General features: G+C 49.2%; 1 protein-coding gene across 1 annotated transcript in view; it reads left to right on the forward strand.

Moving 5' to 3' along the window:
• LOC139255888 (spectrin beta chain, non-erythrocytic 1-like) overlaps positions 1-17,003 on the forward strand; it is a gene marked incomplete at both ends in the record, with an annotated part of 232,208 nt that overhangs the window by 19,476 nt on the left and 195,729 nt on the right. The window contains one exon of the mRNA XM_070874048.1: positions 4,503-5,259. Coding sequence (XP_070730149.1) covers positions 4,503-5,259 — 757 coding nt within the window. The remainder of the gene's footprint in view (positions 1-4,502; positions 5,260-17,003) is intronic.

The following is a 17,003-nucleotide window of genomic DNA, read 5'->3' on the forward strand; positions in this document are numbered from 1 at the left end:
CCCAGGTGCAGACCGTCCAGTTTGTACTGGTCCCACCTCCTCCAGAACCGGTTCCAATGTCCCAGGAATTTGAATCCCTCCCTTCTGCACCATTCCTCAAGCCACGTATTCATCTGAGCTATCTTGCAATTCCTACTCTGACTAGCACGTGGCACTGGTAGCAATCCTGAGATTATCTGAATGGTGACAGATTAGGAAAAGGGAAGGTGCAACGAGACCTGGGTGTCATGGTACATCAGTCATTGAAGGTTGGCATGCAGGTACAGCAGGCGGTTAAGAAAGCAAATGGCATGTTGGCCTTCATAGCGAGGGGATTTGAGTACAGGGGCAGGGAGGTGTTGCTACAGATGTACAGAGCCTGGGTGAGGACACACCTGGAGTATTGTGTACAGTTTTGGTTTCCTAACTTGAGGAAGGACATTCTTGCTATTGAGGGAGTGCAGCGAAGATTCACCAGACTGATTCCCGGGATGGTGGGACTGACCTATCAAGAAAGACTGGATCAACTGGGCTTGTATTCACTGGAGTTCAGAAGAATGAGAGGGGACCTCATAGAAACGTTTAAAATTCTGATGGGTTTAGACAGGTTAGATGCAGGAAGAATGTTCCCAATGTTGGGGAAGTCCAGAACCAGGGGTCACAGTCTAAGGATAAGGGGTAAGCCATTTAGGACTGAGATGAGGAGAAACTTCTTCACCCAGAGAGTGGTGAACCTGTGGAATTCTCTACCACAGAAAGTTGTTGAGGCTAATTCACTAAATATATTCAAAAGGGAGTTAGATGAAGTCCTTGCTACTCGGGGGATCAAGGGGTATGGCGAGAAAGCAGGAAGGGGGTACTGAAGTTTCATGTTCAGCCATGAACTCATTGAATGGCGGTGCAGGCTAGAAGGGCTGAATGGCCTGCTCCTGCACCTATTTTCTATGTTTCTATGTTTCTACTACCTATTGAGGTCCTAATTTTTAATTTAACTCCTAGCTCCCTAAATTCAGCTTGTATGACCTCATCCCGTTTTTTACCTATGTCGCTGGTACCTATATGCACCACGACAGCTGGCTATTCACCCTCCCTCTCCAGAATGCTCTGCAGCTGCTCCGAGACATCCTTGACCCTTACACCAGGGAGGGAACACACAATCCTGGAGTCTCGATTGCGGCCGCAGAAACGCCTATCTATTCCCCTTACAATAGAATCCCCTATCACTACAGCTCTCCCACTCTTTTTCCTGCCCTCCTGTGCAGCAGAGCCAGCCCTGGTGCGATAGACTTGGCTGCTGCTGCCCTCCCCTGATGAGTCATCTCCCCCAACAGTACCCAAAATGGTGTATCTGTTTTGGAGGGAGATGATCGCAGAGGACCCCTGCACTACCTTCCTTCCACTGCTCTGCCTGATGGTCACCCATTCCCTATCTGCCTGTGTAACCTTTACCTGCCGTGTGACCAACTCACTAAACGTGCTATTCACGACATCCTCAGCATCACAGATGCTCCAGATTGAATCCATGTGCAGCTCCAGTGCTGCAATGCGGTCTGTCAGGAGCTGCAGCTGGATACACTTCCTGCACATGTAGTCGTCAGGGACACTGGAAACGTCCCTGTCTTCCCACATAGCACAGGAGGAGCATGACACGGGTCTGGACTCTCCTGCCATGACTTAACCCTTAAATTAAACTAATTGGTAACAACGCCAAAGGTTAACCACTGATCAGAAAAGAAAAAGAAAAAGATTAAATACTCACCAATCCACCAGCCAATCACTTACCCTCTTGGCTGTGACGTCACACTTTGATTTATTTTTACTTCTTTGTTTTACTTGTAGACCCTTTAGTCCAACATCAGTTGTGGGGAAGTTATTGGAATTATAATTAAGGACTGAGTATCTGAGCACTTAGAGAAGGTTGAGCTGATTAGAGAGAGCCAGCATGGATTTGATGGGGGATTGTCAGACCGAAGAAATAACCTTATCATCACAGTCAGGCCATGGATTTGTAACTTTTTGAGAAAGTAACTGAAGTAGTAAATGGGGAAATGTCTATGGATTTAGTTCATATGGACTTAAGGCATTCAGTAAGGTTCTGCATAAGAGGCGGTTAGCTAAAATTAAAGCTCATTGAATTGAAAGCACATTATTGAGCTGGTTAGAGACTGGTTAGGCGGTGGAAGACAGAGTGTAGGGATAATGGGAATGAGCTCGAATTGGACGGCAGTGACTCACGGTGTCTCAATAGAGAGTCAAAAGTCCCAGTTTACCAGTGACACAAAGATTGATGGCATAGTGCCTCGTGTAGACAGGAGTATAAAATTACACAGAGATATTGATCGATTGTGAGTGGGTGAAACTGTGGTGATAGATTTCAACCCAGGTAAGTGTGAGCTCATCCATTTTGGACCAAAAAAGGAAAGATTTGAGTAATATTTAAATGATGAAAAGCTAGGAACAGTGGAGGCCCAAAGAGATGTAGGGATCCACGTAAAATGTAGTCTTCAGATACAAAGAATAATCAGCCTAATGGAAGGTTAGCCTTTATAACTAGAGGGCTGGAATATAAAGGGGAGAAAGTTTCAGGACAGCTATACAAAGCCTTGGTTCAAAAGAAAGACTTGGATTTATATAGCGCCTTTCACAACCACCGATGTCTCAAAGCACTTTACAGCCAATGAAGTGCATTTGGAGTGGAGTGTAGTCACTGTTGTAATGTAGGAAATGCGGCAGCCAATTTGCGCACAGCAAGTTCCCACAAACAGTAATGTGATAATGACCAGATCATCTGTTTTAGTGATGTTGATTGAGGGATAAATATTGGCCCCAGGACACCGGGGATAACTCCCCTGCTCTTCTTCAAAATAGTGCCATGGGATCTTTTACGTTCACATGAGAGAAACCTTGGTTTAACGTCTCATTCGAAAGACAGTAGTTCAGACGTGGTTCCTGGAGCACTGTGTGCAGTTCTGGGCCACGGCACCTTAGGAAGGATATATTGGCTTTGGAAGGAATACAGCACAGATTGACCACAATGTTACCCGAGATCTGAGGGTTAGATTATGAGGGGAGATTACATAAACTCGGCTTGTATTCACTGGAATATAGAAGGTTAAGGGGTGAATTGATTGAGGTTTTTAGGATTTTGAAAGGAATTGATAGGGTAGGTAGGTAGAGAGAAACTTTTTCCACAAGTGGCAGGGTCTAGGACAAGGTGACATCACCTTAAAATCAGAGCCAGGCCGTTCAGGAGAGCAGTTCGGAAACTTCTTCACACAAAGAGGGTAGAAGTGTGGAACTCTCCTACAGAAAGCAGTAGGTGCTAGCTCAATTACTAAATTTCAATCTGAGATCAATAGATATTTGCTAGACAAGAGTATTGAGGGATATGGAGCCAAGGCAGGTGGATGGAGTTAGGATACAGTTCAGCCATGATCTCATTGAATGGCAGAACAGATTTGAGCGGCTGAATGGCCTCCTCCTGTTCCTATGTTCCTCAGTGTGTGTGTGTGTGTGTCCGTCAGTGTTTGTGTGTGTGTGTGTGTCCGTCAGTGTGTTTGTGACTGTGTGTGTGTGTGTGTGTGTGTGTGTGTCTGTCAGTGTGTCTGTGTGTCTGTCAGTGTGTGTGTGTGTGTCCGTCAGTGTGTGTGTGTGTTTCTGTCAGTGTGTGTGTGTGTGTTTCTGTGTTTCTGTGTACGTATTGTTGTTGTGTTTAATGTACTAGTTTCCAGTAATATTTGAGTGACACAGCACCTGCACTAAAAACTTTAAACAGGTGCCCAGGAAATGCCAGGAGTCAACGGGTTAATTAGAGAGTCTGGGGCAGGTTTGCCCAGACGGGAGTCTGTGTCTGGGGCAGGGTTTGCCCAGACGGGAGTCTGTGTCTGGGGCAGGGTCTGCCCAGACGGAGTCTGTGTCTGGGGCAGGGTTTGCCCAGACGGAGTCTGTGTCTGAGGCAGTGTTTGCCCAGACGGAGTCTGTGTCTGGGGCAGTGTTTGCCCAGACGGGAGTCTGTGTCTGGGGCAAGGTTTGCCCAGACGGAGTCTGTGTCTGGGGCAAGGTTTGCCCAGACGGAGTCTGTGTCTGGGGCAAGGTTTGCCCAGACGGGAGTCTGTGTCTGGGCAGGGCCTGCCCAGACGGGGCAGGGTTTGCCCAGATGATTGTGCACACTGTCCCTCGACCTGCAGCGCTGTGTTGTAGCTCCCAGCGACAGAGGGCATGGCGGGCCAGCACGGTTAGTGTGAGCTGCGAGCCATAGCACGCGATAGGATTTCACTCCGTGTTTACCATCCTGGCTCTGGCTCTCAGTGAGCCTGTGAAGGGGGTGATGGAGCAGGCATGTGGGTGGGATGGGCCATTCCAGTGGCAGGCGACTAGCCGCGCTGTACGTGAAGCATTGTCCCATTGTGTGCCGGGCCGGAGAGGCTGAGTCACCACAATCCCACCCCGTTCACCACAGGGCCTTGACTCGGCTGACCGTCGGAGGGAATCTCTTGTCGACGTTAATTGTGTTCCTTTTGCAGGTGGGGGCAGATTGTGCAATTGGTCGAAAGTAAAAAGAAGACCATTAATTCTCTGCTGTGTATTCAGAATTACTTACTGGAGTGTAACGAGATCAAGTCTCAGATCAGCGAGAAGCGGAAGGCCATCGAGTCGACCCAGTACCTGGGCAATGACCTCGGAGGAGTGATCGCCCTCCAGAGAAAGCTTTCCACCATGGAGGGAGCCCTCGCCATCATCGAGCCCAAGCTGATTGGTCTGCAGCTAGAGGCTGAGCGTTTGGCGGCAGCTCATCCCAGCCAGGCCATGGAAATCCTCATCCAGTTCGAGGAGATCAGCGAGGAGTGGGAGCAGCTGAAACGAGCTTTACAAGGCTGCGAGGACTCTCTGAGTGTGGCCAGCAAGTTGCAGCAGTTTATCCAAGACCTGGACAGCTTCCTGTCGTGGCTTGCCCTGACGCAGGCAGCTGTCGTGTCCGAGGAACTGCCCAACATGTTGGCCGAGGCCGAGGCGCTCCTCAGATACCACGAGGCGCTAAAAGAGGAGATTAGCCAACACCAAGAGGACTACGAGAAAATCCTGGCAGTGAACGAGCTGGTGTTGCTGGAGGAAGCAGAACTTCCCCTCCTCTCCATTCAGCAGTGGCTGCAGAAGCTGCAGGTGGGCTGGAAGAAGCTGCACCAGATGTGGGAGTGCAGGCAGGAGGTGCTGCTCCAGTCGCACATTTACCATCTCTTCCTGCGGGACGTCAGACAGGCCGAGGCTTTTCTCAACAGCCAGGTGAGCAGCCCGCCCTCCGACCCGGCCCCCTGACCTGACCTCTGACCCGCCCCCCTGACCGGCCCACCCCCCCGACCCACACCCCGACCTGACCCGCGACCCGACATGCCCTCCGACCCAGCCCCCTGACCTGCCCTCTGACCCGCCCCCCTGACCGGCCCACCCCCCCGACCTGGCCTCCTGACCCGCGACCCGACATGCCCTCCGACCCAGCCCCTGACTTGCCCTCTGACCCGCCCACCGATTTGCCCTCCCCCGACCTGGCCCCCTAACCTGCGACCCGACATACCCTCCTCCCGACCCTCCCCCCTGATCCGCCCACCGACCTGCGACCTGCCCTCTGACCCGCCCTCCTCACGACCCGACTCTCCCTCTGCCCGACCGCCCCCCCCGACCCGGCTAGATCCCCGACCTGACCGCCCCCCGATCCACCCTCCCCCGACCTGTGCTCTGACCAGAGTATGGCGCTCGATCCATTTTACAGTGAGCGGAAGATTGCAGTCCCCAAAACTATTACAGCGTTCCATTTTATACGTCAATGCAAAGTGTAACGGTGAAATATAACGGGCATCTCAGAGTGTGACAGTGGTGAGTAGTGGATCACCCAGAGTGTGACAGTGGTGAGCAGTGGATCACCCAGAGTGTGACACTGGTGAGCAGTGGATCACCCAGCGTGTGACACTGGTGAGCAGTGGATCACCCAGAGTGTGACAGTGGTCACACTGGACAGAATGGACCATTGGACAAAGTCAAGTTACATGTCCCTTATTGTGTAGCAATCGTTGGGATACATATTTCCTGGTAGTAACAGGGAACAGGTTGGAGACAAGAGTTGGGGGCCCAGAGTTAAAGTCAGAGGTCACGTGGTGGGAAGACGTTGACATGGGTCAGATTGAGTGGGCGTGGAGTATGGACGACGTGCTGTCCAAGTTCGCAGCCTGGTTTAACGGGCCAGTGAAATCCCGATTCTAGTGGAGATAGACAGTTGGAGGAGGGAGGGTGTTTCTGGCGGGTTGTGGTGCAGAAAGATGATGGCGAAGTTGGCGCGAAGGTAGGTCATCGTAGGTCAGAAGCGGCCGAGAAAATGTAAAACCACCAGCCTGTGACCAGCATAGCTGGAAGACCAGCAGAACGAGTCACCCTGGTCAGGTGTGAAACAGCAGCAGTGGGGGAAGATGGCCAAAGGTACCTTTAGCAGCAGAATCTGAGACACAGCAGGTGCGTCTTACAGAGTAATGCAGTGTAGTGCAGTGTAATGCAGTGTAGTACAGTATAGTTCTGTGTAATGCAGTGTAGTTCTGTGTAATGCAGTGCAGTACAGTGTGGTACAGAGTAAGACAGTGTAGTGCAGTGTAGTGCAGTACAGTGTAATACAGTGTAGTACAGAGTAATGCAATGCAGTACAGTGTAATGCAGTGTAGTACAGAGTAATGCAGTGTAGTACAGAGTAATGCAGTGTAGTACAGTGTAATGCAATGCAGAGTAATGCAGTGTAGTACAGTATACTGCAGTGCAGTGTAGTACAGTGTAATGCAGTGCAGAGTAATGCAGTGCAGAGTAATGCAGTGTAGTACAGTGTAATGCAGTACAGTGTAATGCAGTGTTGTACAGTGCAGATGTGTAGTCTTGATGTCCATAGAAATCTAGGAATCCAAAATCAAATTTGAGAAGAAGTTCAGCAGCTCAGTGAGAGAAACAGAGCAACAACAACAACAACTTGTATTTAAATAGCGCCTTTAATATAGCAAAACGTCCCAAGGTGCTTCACAGGAGCGTTATACAACAAAAAAGTTAATTTGACACTAAGCCACATAAGGAGAAATTAGGGCAGGTGACCAAAAGCTTGGTCAAAGAGCTAGGTTCTAGCGAACGTCTTAAAGGAGGATAGAGAGGCGGAGAGGTTTAGGGAGGGAGTTCCAGAGCTTGGGGCCCAGGCAGCTCCAGGAGCTGAAGGCAGAAGGGATGGGTAATGGCGGTTTAAAACACTTAGTTAACTCGTAGTTGGGGCTAAAGTGCACCAACTGATGGAGCCAGGGGGCCCTGAGCAGTGGATGCGAGGAGATTTGGGAGAGAAAAGGCAAAGAGTGGCGGAGATTCGCATGGATAGAGGTGAAGTATTGAAGAGCTCCAATATGGAGCCATAACCGACCCTCTCCATATCTCCCTCTGTTCACTTGTGAACAAGGCCCTGCGCACATTGGCTGCTGCTCCGGACCCGAGCCGATCACTTCTATTTCCACTTTTTTCTCCCCTTTTTCTTTTCTCTCCATCCCTCCCTGACCACTCTCTCCTTTCATCTCTCCTCTCTCGGATACTCTGCCTCCCAAGTCCCTACCTCAACACTTCATCACTCTTCAACCGTTCTACTCTCCTGCGGCTGTCCCAGGCTCAACTCCCTCCTAGACAAGCCTGCAACTTCCCTGTGAGCCTCTCTCGGCATCCCACGGAGGGCCCATCGCGGCTCTCAGCACTGCTTCCTTATGAGGAGCAACCCCTGCCGACGTTCTCGCCCAGCGCGCCCAATGGGGGCGAATATTTCCGATCTCCTCCCCGTCCAACTCACCACCACCCTCCCCAACACCCTCCCCGCCTAGCGTTGACCCTGTGGACGCTGGCAGTGGGTAAGCTATCATCGACCCTCTCCATATCTCCCTTTTGTTCACCGGTGAACAAGGCCCTTGCCATCCATGAGCTTAGCGTAGATGATTGCATCAACATCAAGGCCCTGACGGAAACTTGGCTGAGGGGTGATGACACCTTCCCCGAACCGAAGCCTCCCCGCCTGGCGGTACCTTTTACCACTTGCCCCGTCCAGACTGCACCGTGGTGGTGGTGTGCCTCTCATCAGCAGATCACACCATGGTCTGTCTCCCTACTCCTCCAGCACGTTCTCCTTATACCACCCCTCTCGCCTCTCATTTAAAATTAGCGTTCTCTATCTCCGACTCAAGTACCATAAAAATGTTATCACCGATATAACAGCGCCGGGACCAGTATCTTCACGGGAGGGTTTGCTAGTGCTGTTGGGGAGGGTTTAAACTAGCTTGACAGGGGGTTGGGAACCGGAGAATAGATTCAGTGGGGAGAGAAGCAAAGCTGGAATTGGGCAGCAGAAAAATAGAAAGTGAATTTGTTAGACAGAAGAACAAGACAACAGGGGAGTTTGGCACCATTGTACAGCTGTATATACTTCAATGCAAGGAGTCGAGGGAATATGACGGATGAGCTGAGAGCACAGATAGACACTTGGGAGTATGATATTATAGCTATTACTGAGACATGGCTGAAAGAGGGGCAGGTATGGCAGCTCAACATCCCTGGTTACAGGGTTTTCAGACAGGATAGCGAGGGGGGTAAAAAAGGTGGGAGGGAGCAGAAACAATTACAGCTGTGAGAACGGATGAGATGTTGGAAGGATCATCAAATGAGGCTGTATGGGTTGAATTGAAGAACAAAAAAGGGGCGATCACACTACTGGGAGTGTACTATAGACCCCCAAACAGTCAGAGGGAGATAGAAGAACAAATATGTCGGCAAATTGCTGCAAAGTACAAAAACTATAGAGCTGTAATAGTGGGGGATTTCAACTACCCTAATATTAACTGGGAAAAAGGTAGTGTGAATGGTAGAGGGTGCGGAATTCCTAAAATGCATTCAGGAGGACTTCTTCAGCCAGTATGTAACAAGCCCAACAAGGGAGGGGACGGTTCTGGACTTGGTTTTGGGGAATGAAGAGGGGCAGGTGGAAGGGGTATCAGTGGGAGAACATTTTGGTGCTAGTGATCATAATTCAGTAACATTTAGGGGAGTTATGGAAAAGGACAAAGGTGGACCAGAAAAAATAGTTCTCAATTGGGGTAAAGCCAATTTTGCTGAGCTGAGATGGGAATTGGCCAAAGTGACTGGAAACAGCTACTTGATGGTAAATCAGTGTCAGAGCAGTGGGAGGCATTCAAGGAGGAGATCCTGAGGGTACAGAGCAAATATGTTTCCTTAAAGAAAAAGGGTGGCACTAACAAATCTCGAGCCCCCTGGATGTCAAGGGTCATACAGGATAAGATAAAGAAAAAAAGGGATGCTTATGACAGATACCGAGAACTCAACACTGCAGAGACTCTAGAGGAGTATAAAAAGTGCAGGGGTGCACTTAAAAAAGATATCAGGAAGACAAAGAGAGAACATGAAAGAATGTTGGCAAGTAAAATCAGGGAAAACCCAAAGATGTTTTATAAATACATTAAGAGCAAGAGGATAACTAGAGAAAGAGTGGGGCCTATTAGAGACCATAAAAGTTCATGGAACACAAAAGGATAGTATACAGGTACAGCAAGTGATCAGGAAGGCCAATGGAATCTTGGCCATTATTGCAAAGATGATGGAGTATAAAAGCAGGGAAGTCTTGCTACAGTTGTACAGGGTATTGGTGAGGCTACACCTGGAGTACTGCGTGCTGTTTTGGTTTCCATATTGACGAAAGGATATACTTGCTTTGGAGGCAGTTCAGAGAAGGTTCACTCGGTTGATTCTGGAGTTGAGGGGGTTGACTTATGAGGAAAGGTTGAGTAGGTTGGGCCTCTACTCATTGAAATTCAGAAGAATGAGAGGTGATCTTATCGAAACGTATAAGATTATGAGGGGGCTTGACAAGGTGGATGCAGAGAGGATGTTTCCACTGATGGGGGAGACTAGAACTAGGGGGCATAATCTTAGAATAAGGGGCCGCCCATTTAAAACTGAGATGAGGAGGAATTTCTTCTCTCAGAGGGTTATAAATCTGTGGAATTCGCTGCCTCAGAGAGCTGAGAAAGCTGGGTCATTGAATACATTTAAGACAGAGATAGACAGTTTCTTAACTGATAAGGGGTTATGGGGAGCGGGCAGGAAAGTGGACCTGAGTCCATGATCGGATCAGCCATGATCGTATTAAATGGCGGAGTAGGCTCGAGGGGCCATATGGCCTACTCCTGCTCCTATTTCTTATATTCTTATGAAATCTGTGTGTGGAGACAGAAGACGTGGTATGATTCTTAATGAATACTTTGCATCTGTTTTCGTAAAAGAGAGGGGCGATGCAGACTTTGCAATCAGGGAGGATGAGTGTGAAATATTAGACGAGATAAACAGAGTGAGAGAGGAAGTATTAAGGGGCTCAGCAGCTTTGAAAGTGGATAAATCCCCAGGCCCGGATGAAATGTATCCCAGGCTATTAAGAGAAGCAAAAGAGGAAATAGCAGAGGCTCTGACCATCATTTTCCAATCCTCTCTGGCTACAGGTGTGGCGCCAGAGGACTGGAGGACTGCTAATGTCCCTTTGTTTAAAAGGGGAGAAAGGGATAGACCAAGTAATTGCAGGCCAATCAGCCTAACCTCAGTGGTGGGAAAATTATTGGAAAAATCCTGAGGAACAGGATAAATCTTCATTTGGAAAGACATGGATTCATCATCATAGGTAGTCCCTCGAAATCGAGGAAGACTTGCTTCCACTCTAAAAATGAGTTCTCAGGTGACAAAGACATGGATTAATCAAGGACAGTCAGCACGGATTTATTAAGGGAAGGTCGTGTCTGACTAACTTGATTGAATTTTGCTTTTCCACATGTCCCGATACTGCTTCCTTAATAATGGACTCCAGCATATTCCGAACCACAGATGTGAGGCTAACTGGTCTATAGTTTCCTGATTTTTGTCTGCCTCCTTTTTTAAAGAACATGCTTATTTGTACTGCAAAAATGGCCAACAGGCTCTCCCCCTTATTTCTGATCGGTCCCCTTGAAGGATAAGCCACACCCTGAAGTTTCACAGGAATGTGTCACTGGAAACGCCCTTCCCAAGGTCTCACTGACTTTTCAAATTGTAACTCGATCCACTTTGACTTCCTGAAGCGACTGAGGACAGAGCTCCCCAGAAGACAGCAAGGCCAGCCGAATTGCTTTACCCCAGTGTGTGAAGAGAAAAAGATTAGTGAAGACAAACGTAGGTCCCTTGCAGTCAGATTCGGGTGAATTTATAATGGGGAACAAAGAAATGGCAGACCAGTTGAACAAATACTTTGGTTCTGTCTTCACGAAGGAAGACACAAATAACCTTCTAGAAATACTTGGGGATCGAGGATCTAGTGAGAAGGAGGAACTGAAGGATATCCTTATTAGGCGGGAAATGGTGTTAGGGAAATTGATGGGATTGAAAGCCAATAAATCCCTGGGGCCTGACAGTCTGCAGCCCAGAGTACTTAAGGAAGTGGCCCTAGAAATAGTGGATGCATTGGTGATCATTTTCCAATAGTCTATCGACGCTGGATCAGTTCCTATGGATTGGAGGGTAGCTAATGTAACACCACTTTTTATAAAAGAAGGGAGAGAAAAAGCGGGTAATTATAGACCGGTTAGCCTGACATCAGTAGTGGGGAAAATGTTGGAATCAATTATTAAAGATGAAATAGCAGCGCATTTGGAAAGCAGTGACAGGATCGGTCCAAGTCAGCATGGATTTATGAAAGGGAAATCATGCTTGACAAATCTGCTAGAATTTTTTGAGGATGTCACTGATAGAGTGGACAGGGGAGAACCAGTGGATGTGGTGTATTTGGACTTTCAAAAGGCTTTTGACAAGGTCCCACACAAGAGATTGGTGTGCAAAATTAAAGCACATGGTATTGGGGGTAATGTATTGACGTGGATAGAGAACTGGTTGGCAGATAGGAAGCAGAGAGTCGGGATTAATAGGTCCTTTTCAGAATGGCAGGCAGTGACTAGGGGGGTGCCGCAGGGCTCAGTGCTGGGACCCCAGCTCTTTACAATATACATCAATGATTTAGATGAAGGAATTGGGTGTAATATCTCCAAGTTTGCAGATGGCACTAAGCTGGGTGGCGATGTGAGCTGTGAGGAGGATGCTAAGAGACTGCAGGGTGACTTGGACAGGTTAGGTGATTGGGCAAATGTATGGCAGATGCAGTATAATGTGGATAAGTGTGAGGTTATCCACTTTGGTGGCAAAAACAGGAAGGCAGAATATTATCTGAATGGCGGCAGATTAGGAAAAGGGGAGGTTCAACGAGACCTGGGTGTCATGGTACATCAGTCATTGAAAGTTGGCATGCAGGTACAGCAGGCAATGAAGAAGGCAAATGGTATGTTGGCCTTCATGACGGGGGGATTTGAGTATAGGAGCAGGGAGGTCTTACTGCAGTTGTACAGGGCCTTGGTGAGGCCTCACCTGGAATATTGTGTTCAGTTTTGATCTCCTAATCTGAGGAAGGACGTTCTTGCTATTGAGGGAATGCAGCGAAGGCTCACCAGACTGATTCCCGTGATGGCAGGACTGACATATGAGGAGAGACTGGATCGACTCGGCTTATATTCACTGGAGTTTAGAAGGATGAGAGGGGATCTCATAGAAACATATAAAATTCTGACGGGACGGGACAGGTTAGATGCAGGAAGAATGTTCCTGATGTTGGGGAAGTCCAGAACCAGGGGACACAGTCTAAGGATAAGGGAAAAGACTTTTAGGACTGAGATGAGGAGAAACTTCTTCACTCAGAGAGTTGTTAACCTGTGGAATTCCCTACCACAGAGAGGCCAGTTCATTGGATTTATTCAAGAGGGAGTTAGGTATGGCCCTTACGGCTAAGGGGTATGGAGAGAAAGCAGGAAAGGTGTACTAAGGGAATGATCTTATTGAATGGTGGTGCAAGCTCGAAGGGCCGAATGGCCTTTTCCTGCACCTATTTTCTATGTTTCTAGGTGCACCCTTCCCCCACCCCATCATAGATGGGGCATTGTGTACAGATTGTTAACAGGTTTTTAGGTATGAAGTGAATAGTGACAGTGTTGTGACTTCTGTATATCATCCACACCAACGCTATCCCTTGTAGGGGCTTCGAAGAACATGATCCGTCTTCCCTGAATTCCCTCTCTCCCCTCCAACCCCCCATTCCCCCCCTCCCCCCGCCCCCACCGTGTCTCTCTCTCTCCCCCAGTCTCTCTCTCTCTCTCCCCCAGCCACTGTCTCTCTCTCTCCCCCAGTCTCTCTCTCTCTCCCCCAGCCACAGTCTCTCTCATTCCCCCAGTCTCTCTCTCTCCCCGAGTCTCTCTCTCTCCCCCAGTCTCTCTCTCTCTCCCCCAGCCACAGTCTCTCTCATTCCCCCAGTCTCTCTCTCTCTCCCCCAGCCACTGTCTCTCTCACTCCCCCAGTCTCTCTCTCTCTCCCCCAGCAACAGTCTCTCTCTCTCCCCGAGTCTCTCTCATTCCCCCAGTCTCTCTCTCTCCCTGAGTCTCTCTCTCTCTCCCCCAGCCACAATCTCTCTCTCTCCCCCAGTCTCTCTCTCCCCCAGCCACAGTCTCTCTCTCTCCCCCAGTCTCTCTCTCTCCCCCAGTCTCTCTCTCTCTCCCCCAGCCACAGTCTCTCTCACTCCCCCAGTCTCTCTCTCTCTCCCCCAGCCACAGTCTCTCTCACTCCCCCAGTCTCTCTCTCTCTCCCCCAGCAACAGTCTCTCTCTCTCCCCCAGTCTCTCTCTCTCCCTGAGTCTCTCTCTCTCTCCCCCAGCCACAGTCTCTCTCTCTCTCCCCCAGTCTCTCTCTCCCCCAGCCACAGTCTGTCTCACTCCCCCAGTCTCTCTCTCTCTCCCCCAGCCACAGTCTCTCTCACTCCCCCAGTCTCTCTCTCCCCCCCCCGCCCCCCGAGCTCTCTTCCCCCCACCCCCGAGCTCTCTCTCTCTCTCCCCTCAACACCCCGAGCTCTCTCTCTCTTTCTCCCCCGCTGTTGCCGCTCGGGACTCGTGGCTCACGGGAGACGCTGTCAGTCGCAGGGTCCCACTTCCCCACAGCCTCTCTTGCCATTGGCCACCTCCAGCTGCCAGCGGCTCCGTCCCACTGCCCTCTCTCGAGTAAAGCTCCCTGTACATTGTCTGTGAAAGAAACTGAGGACCATAAACCAGATACTGAGATACAAAGAGAGATGAGAAAAGTTGCCTGTACAATGTCTCTCACTCTCTTTCTCTCCCTGCCTCGCTACCTCTGTCTCCCTCTGTCTCATTCTCTTTCCATCTGTCTTTTCCCCTCCCGCAGCCATCGGGCCCAGGCTGGCCGGGGAGGAGAGAGTCGGAGCCTCTGGTCCTGCTGCTCAGCACCACGCGCTTGGAATGGTTCGGGCTGGAGGGGGCGGAGCTTGACAGATGCCTGTCGATCAAAAAAGTGCAGTACAAATAGTTCGTCCCTTTTTTAAATAGAGGTGTTACATTTGCGGTTTTCCAATTCGCTGGGACCACCCCAGAATCCAGGGAATAGCACACCGGGCCAATCTTCTTCTAAGATTCCTCCCTGTCCAAGCCATGAGCTTGCAGCTTTCTCTAGTTTCTCACTGATCTCCCCTCATGACCTCTCCACGCTCATCTTGTCCACGAGACCCACTTCCTGCTCCCTTGACTCTATTCCCACCAAACTGCTGACTACCCAACTTACTTTTCTGGCTCCCATGATAGCCGACATTGTTAACGGTTCTCTCCTCAGGTACTGCTTCCCCTCCTTCAAATCTACCGTCATCACCCCTCTCAAAAAACCAACCCTCGACCCCTCTGACCTTGCAAACTACTGCCCCATCTCCAACCTCCCTTACCTCTCCAAAGTCCTTGGACATGTTGTCGTCTCCTAAATCCGTGCCCATTTTTCCTGGAACTCCATGTTCCAATCCCTCCAATTAGGTTTCTGCCCTTGGCACAGTACCGAAACGACTCTTATCAAAGTCACAAATGACATCCTCTGAGACTGTGACAAAGATAAAGTTAAGAGGTTAGTGTACAAAATTAAAGCACATGGGATTGGGGGTCATGTATTGAAAATTGGTTAACTGGCAGGAAACCGAGAGTAGGAATACACGGTCTTTTTCGCGGTGGCGGTCAGTGACTAGGACCGAGATGAGGAGAAACTTCTTCACTCAGAGAATTGTGAACCTGTGGAATTCTCTACCACAGAACGTTGTTGAGTCCAGTTCGTTAGATATATTCAAAAGGGAGTTAGATGTGGCCCTTACGGCTAAAGGGATCAGGGGGTATGGAGAGAAAACAGGAGTGGGGTACTGAAGTTACATGATCAGCCATGATCATATTGAATGGTGGTGCAGGCTCGAAGGGCCGAATGGCCTGCTCCTATTGTCTATGTTTCTATGTTTCTAGTGGGGTACCACAGGGATCAGTGCTGGGGCCCCAGCTATTCACAATATATATAAATGATTTGGATGAGGGAACCAAATGTAATATTTCCAAGTTTGCTGACGACACAAAACTAGGTGGGATTGTGAGTTGTGAGGAGGATGCAAAGATGCTGCAAGGTGATTTAGATGGGTTGAGTGAGTGGGCAAACACATGGCAGATACAGTATAATGTGGATAAATGTGAAGTTATCCACTGTGGTAGGAAAACATAAAGACAAAGTATTATTTAAATGGTGATGCTTTGGGAAGTGTCGATGTACAGAGGGACCTGGGTGTCCTTGTACACCAGTCATTGAAAGCAAACCTGCAGGTGCAGCAAGCAGTTAGGAAGGCAAATGGTATGTTGGCCTTCATTGCAAGAGGATTTGAGTACAGGAGCAAGGATGTCTTACTACAGTTATACAGGGCCTTGGTGAGACCGCACCTGGAGTATTGTGTGCAGTTTTGGTCTCCTTACCTAAAAAAGAATATACTTGCCATAGAGGGAGTGCAGCGAAGGTTCACCAGACTGATTCCTGGGATGGCAGGACTATTGTATGAGGAGAGATTGGGTCGACTAGGCCTGTATTCACTGGAGTTTAGAAGAATGAAGGGGATCTCTTGAAACGTATAAAATTCTGATGGGGTTAGACAGACTGGATGCAGGGAGGATGTTTTCCGGGGCTGGTAAGTCTGGAACAAGGGGTCACAGTCTCAGGATACGGGGCAGGAAATTTAGGACTGAGATGAGGAGAAATGTTTTCACTCAGAGGGTGGTGAACCTGTGGAATTCTCTACCACAGAAGGCTGTGGAGGCCAAGTCACTGAATATATTTAAGAGGGAGATAGATAGATTTCTAGAAACAAAAGGCATCAAGGGGTATGGGGAAAAAGCGGGAATATGGTGTTGAGATAGAGGATCAGCCATGATCATATTGAATGGTGGTGCAGGCTCGAGGGGCCGAATGGCCTACTCCTGCTCCTATTGTCTATGTTTCTATGTTAAACTAACCCTCCTCGTCCTCCTGGACCTGTGTGCAGCCTTTGACACAGTTGACCACTCCATCCTCCTCCAATGCCTCTCCACCATCATCCAGCGGGGAGGGACTACACTCGCCTGGATCCATTCCTATCTATCTAATCGTAGCCAGAAAATCTCCTGCAATGGCTTCTCTTCCCACTCCCACATCGTTATCTCTGGTGTCCCCCAAGGATCTATCCTTGGTCCCCTCCTATTTCTCACTTACACGTTGCCCCTTGGCGATATCATCCGAAAACACAGAGTTACTTTCCACATGTCCGCTGACGACACCCAGCTCTACCTCTCCACCACTTCTCTCGACCCCTCCATAGCCTCTAAATTGTCAGACTGCTTGTCCAACATCCAGTACTGGATGAGCAGAAATTTTCTCCAATTAAATATTGGGAAGACCGAAGCCATTGTCTTTGATCCCCGCCACAAACTGCGTTCCCTAGACACTGACTCCATCCCTCTCCCTAGCATCTGTCTGAGGCTAAACCAAACTGTTCGCAACCTAGGGGTCATATTTCACCCT

The sequence above is a fragment of the Pristiophorus japonicus genome, unplaced genomic scaffold (assembly GCF_044704955.1).
Source record: "Pristiophorus japonicus isolate sPriJap1 unplaced genomic scaffold, sPriJap1.hap1 HAP1_SCAFFOLD_659, whole genome shotgun sequence".
Classification (NCBI taxonomy): Eukaryota; Metazoa; Chordata; class Chondrichthyes; family Pristiophoridae; genus Pristiophorus; species Pristiophorus japonicus.